General features: G+C 39.7%; 2 protein-coding genes across 3 annotated transcripts; both read left to right on the forward strand.

Moving 5' to 3' along the window:
- Positions 1-695: 695 nt before the first annotated feature.
- On the forward strand, positions 696-3,307 carry LOC140819843 (uncharacterized). Of its 2 annotated transcripts, XM_073180080.1 has the most exons (5): positions 696-1,362; positions 1,989-2,196; positions 2,440-2,509; positions 2,543-2,988; positions 3,082-3,307. In XM_073180080.1, the coding sequence occupies exons 1-5, from the start codon at positions 828-830 to the stop codon at positions 3,173-3,175; spliced, it is 1,353 nt and encodes a 450-aa protein (XP_073036181.1). In that variant the 5' UTR covers positions 696-827; the 3' UTR covers positions 3,176-3,307. The 2 variants fall into 2 exon arrangements, with proteins under 2 accessions (XP_073036181.1, XP_073036180.1); XM_073180079.1 differs by having other exon boundaries at positions 698-1,362; positions 2,440-2,988.
- A 188-nt stretch (positions 3,308-3,495) lies between these two features.
- On the forward strand, positions 3,496-4,725 carry LOC140819692 (peroxidase 65-like). Its single transcript, XM_073179869.1, has one exon. The coding sequence runs from the start codon at positions 3,585-3,587 to the stop codon at positions 4,560-4,562; it is 978 nt and encodes a 325-aa protein (XP_073035970.1). The 5' UTR covers positions 3,496-3,584; the 3' UTR covers positions 4,563-4,725.
- The last annotated feature ends 256 nt before the right edge of the window (positions 4,726-4,981 follow it).

The raw sequence follows: 4,981 nt of genomic DNA on the forward strand, positions 1-4,981 counted from the left end.
TCAATGACCTACAATATCATGAAATATACATAAGAAAATTCGCAAAAACAAAACGTATTACATTATTAATCATAAAAAAATGATTCATTAACAAAAATATACAAGACAAAATATGACTCGAACACGCTCGTATAATAAAATACAATTAAACATATCTCGACATTATGTAGAATTATAGATTATAGTAGAAGATCTGATAGAACTATGTCATATGCCTATGGTCGACAATTCATCAAAACTTGTCGTGCAATCGAATTCGACTAGACAAAAAATGCATTCGAATGCAGTTGACATGACAAAATAAATGTCGAAATTATACATTAAAACAAAGCTTAATTTACATCAGTTTGGACTGGAATTCCATTGATATAGAATGACTTTCAGTTTACATATATGAAATATCAATCCAAATCAGTTAGTCAACAAATCAACATAAAATGATTACTCTGACACAAATATTTATTATAAAGACAATTTTTATCTGTAAGACGAGTCAATCCTATCGATATTCACAATAAAAAGTAATACTCTTAACATAAAAAGTAATATTTTTTTCATATATGACCCAAACAAAAGATCTGTCTCACAAAATACGATCTGTGAGGTTATCCCACACAAATTTTTGTAATTTTAAAAAATAGAAATGGACTTTTGCCATTAGTTTAGTTTGGTAATGGGGCTTGCCCTAGTTTGGCACCAAGATCGGCCCACATTTGGCTCTAAACAAAAGCGAGCCATTTTCTATTCCCTGTCTACCCTCATCTTCGCAGCAGAACTGCTTGATATCAACATACACATTGTTTCTAGCACTCAAGAATCCGGTGAAAATGCTGAGCCTTGGGAAATTCCCAATGCAATTGCAGCATGGTACTGTGTTTTTTCACAATCCCAAGTCACAAAACCTCCACTTTCCGTCCAAACCCGACGTCTCATTTCCCTCGAACAGACCGACTCCCTTCGGTTCACTTGCTTTTCCAGGGAAAAAATCAGGTGGGTTCTGCTCAAATGCCTTGAAAACCAAGAAAAAGGACGGATTTACTGTAGCAGAAATGGAGGGTTTCGAGGAATTTGAAGATGGGTTTGATGATGACGAGTTTGTAGACGATGAGGATGATGGTGAATTCGAGGGTGATGAGTCTGATGAAGACGATGAGGTGATTGTGCCTCTGCAGAATATGAAGGAGTGGTTTGAGAATAGACCGCGTGGATTTGGTGAAGGGAAAGTGTATGATACTTCAGTCGAGGATGAGCTGATGGAAGAGATAGAGCAGAGTAGAAAAGCTCAGCTTGCTAATGTCAATGAGCTGAAGAGTAATCCAATGAAAGCCAATTCCAAGAAAGAGTTGCCTAAGCAGAATAAAGGTGAGAACTTAATTTGCTTTTCTACTTGCTAGCAAGCTCCCTGGTTTAATGTTATTAGAAGGAAAGGTTCGATGGGGTGTGTAATTTGTCATCAGGAACTCTAACGAATAGATGGACATACCTTGAATCCCGAGCCTATGCAGTTGTCCCCTTTACAAACTTGCCCTCAACAGAGAAGTCTAAGACAACTATTATAATCCTGCTCGGCGGTTTGGCTTTTTTAGACATAGAATAGCTAGAACTACTTGAATTATTGTAGAATTGATTTGCCTCGAGGTGAGCTTGTGTTGCTGTCAAATAAATGATGATATAGGTTGATCAACAACTTTGGCTCTCATTTCCTCATGTTCAAAACGTTCATTGTTTTATTGTATTAAAATAAAGTAGTGAGCGGATTTCTTAGTTTGGCACTCCTTTAGTTTGCACTTGCCCAGTGAATGGAACCAGATATTCCAAAGGAGTATTTGAATATTTTTGAGGTTGTCAACACAGGTTGCTTTTATTTGGATTGTAAATTTAAATTCTGTCATGTGGGATCTTTCGCATTGCCTTCTGCTTCTGGAACATGAGAATTTCAATTCATGCTCCTTTGAGTATGATATAATTGCCGTTCTGGAACTTTGCAGCTTCTTCACGCATACCAAACGGATTTCGTGTGCGAATGGCCAATCTTCCTAAGAAGAAAAACATCCATAAGGATCTACGACTCGCTTTTGAAGGAGTTCCTGGCATACAAAACATAGAGCCAGTTGTTTCTGGAAACGAAAAGACCAGGGATCCAGTTTGCAAAGGCCTTGCTTTCATTGACTTCAAGTACAAAAAAGAAGCTGAGAGGTATATACTGTTGGAATTTGGTAACAGCATTGGGGGAAATCTTTATCCAGGTTTGGTGTTTTTTGATTGGGTATACGAGTCCTATCTTGGTATAGTGCTCAAGTTTGAGATGCCATTTAGCACACCTTTTTGGAAGAACGGCAGCCTATATCCGAATTTGTTTAAGATATTACTGCTCAACGTATTAGCCTAGGAGATGATTCTGCCATCTTTTATTTTTCTATTTCATGTTTCTGTTGATAGGTTTGTGGAGAATTTTTCTGGCACAAGTTTAAGCTTTGGTAAGGTTCAAAAGCAGATAAAATGTGAGCTGCTGAATTCCACGTCACAGCCAGATAATAATCTTCTGAATTCCACGTCACAGCCAGCTAATGATCTGCTGAATTCCAAGTCACAGCCAGCAAGTAATCAGCCGAAGCCCGAGTCCCAAAAGCCAGCAAGTAATCAGCTGCATAAAAAGGCCAGTCGCCCTCCTAAACAAGCTGTTCTCAGTTCGGAGAATGTCTTTCAAGCAAATGTTGATACAAACATTTCATTCTTAAGTTCCGGGGAAGAAGTCGTCTTGAGTGAACACGATGATGCAGATGAGCATTATGTGGTAGCACAGTGGGAAGACGATGAAGAAAGCACTTCTAAGTTTAGGGAAGAACTTGGAACAAGACAAGAATCCACAGCCAAATCAACGGCCTCGAAGCAGGGAAGGAAAATCAGACAAAACGATAAAAAGGAGGTACCCAATATGAAGAAAGACAACAAGATTCCGAGACTTAATATCCCAGGATCTGCTAAGAGGTAAGCTACATTGTAATGATGCACTCTTTGGTGGTGCTTCTGCACAATTATTTGAGCAGTTGTTGATAATGTAAGTACTGTGTTTTTTTGCAGGTTAAAGATAAAAGAGAAATCAGTGCTTATAGATGTATTTTCCAAATATGGAGCAAAAGCTTCTTCTTCCATTGTGGAAGAACAGAGTAGATGATTGATGGATGTTTCCCGGCAAATATATCTAAATATTATCATTCCATAAATTAATTTTATATTAAATTAATTATGTCACCATCTCTAGGATGATGTGTTATGCATGCAATAAGAATCGGTTGATTTATATTTTGTATTTGGTTTCAAACATGCTAATCTAACCGATCCTTAGAAAAATTCGAGTCTTGCACAAAAACAAAAACAAAAACAAAAACAAAAACAATGAAAAGGAGAGAAAGTAGGGCGCCAAAATTAATAACATCCTCTTATTCAACGTCTCCTTTCATTTTCCATGCCCTTTTCAATTCTTTTCCATGACAAAATCAGGAAAAATTCACAACTTGTCCATTGCTTCACAAACACATTAGAGGCCATTTAAAAAGAATCTCCTTCTCCTCTGCCACCGGAAAATGGCCTCGCCGCGTTTCCTCCCGCTCCTCCTCCTTATTCTACTACTTCCACCGGGGGAATCAAGGCTAACCCTCGATTACTACAAGAAATCCTGCCCTCAATTCTCCAAGATCGTCCAAGATGTGGCTTTGGACAAACAGTCAGCCGTCCCCACCACCACAGCTGGTGCCGTACGCCTCTTCTTCCACGACTGTGTTGTTGGCGGCTGCGACGCCTCCCTCCTCCTCTCCTCCAACTCCTTCAACACCGCCGAACGAGACCACGAAATCAACAAAGCCCTCCCCGGCGACGCATTCGACCTGATAATGCGGACGAAAGCCAAGCTGGAGCTTGCATGCCCTGGCATCGTGTCTTGCTCCGACATCCTCGCCGAAGCCACGCGTGACCTCGTGTCCATCATCGGAGGGCCCTACTACCCTGTCCGCCTAGGCCGTAAAGACAGCTTCGGATCACATGCCGCCGACGTAGAAGGCCACGTCGCCCGTGCCAACATGTCCATGACTCGGGTAATCGACATCTTCGCCGCGAAAGGATTCAACGTCAGGGAAATGGTGACTCTCTCCGGCGCGCACACGATCGGATTCTCCCATTGCAAAGAATTCGCCGACAGAATCTTCGGCTCCCATCCCGATCCCACCTTGAATCCCGAATACGCAAAAGGGTTGAAGAAGCTGTGCGAGAACTACAAAACGGACGATACCATAGCGGCTTTCAACGATCCGATGTCGCCGGGGAAATTCGACAACACTTATTACGTGAACTTGCAGAATGGTCTGGGATTGTTGGCTACTGATCAAGCTATGGCTTTTGATTCAAGAACGAAGCCTGTCGTGGATTTGTATGCGGCCAATCAGCAAGCGTTTTTCGATGCCTTCGCTCATGCAATGGAGAAAGTGAGTGTTCTTAGCGTGAAGACTGGTAAACAGGGAGAGGTGCGGCGGAGGTGCGATGTCCCGAATTCGTTGCACACGAATTAAACTTCGATGAAATTTGTAATCAGAAATATGAATGTACGTAATTTAAAAATCCAGCAAATTGGTTGGTCTACGAATTATTACAGGATTGATAATTAAGGTTTTTGTGATATGATGCAACATAGGAACAACATGTGTTTATATTTTTTTTAGGTCCGTTTATTATAATATTTTCTTGTTTTTGTTTGTGAAATTTCAAGCAGATATTAAAGATTAAATTATTCAAATACAAATATTTGAATTTTGATGAAAAATAAATATATGATGATTATATAATTTTTTTTATCTTAAGCAAAGGCACGCAAAAAATATATCAATTTAACAAAACAAAAACTCATATAAGACAGATGAGTTGATTTTATGATACGAATCTACAATCCGATTCGGCTTACTTATAAAAAAAACAAAAACTTGTGTGAGAC

Source organism: Primulina eburnea, chromosome 18 (genome assembly GCF_022965805.1).
Source record: "Primulina eburnea isolate SZY01 chromosome 18, ASM2296580v1, whole genome shotgun sequence".
NCBI lineage: Eukaryota > Viridiplantae > Streptophyta > Magnoliopsida > Lamiales > Gesneriaceae > Primulina > Primulina eburnea.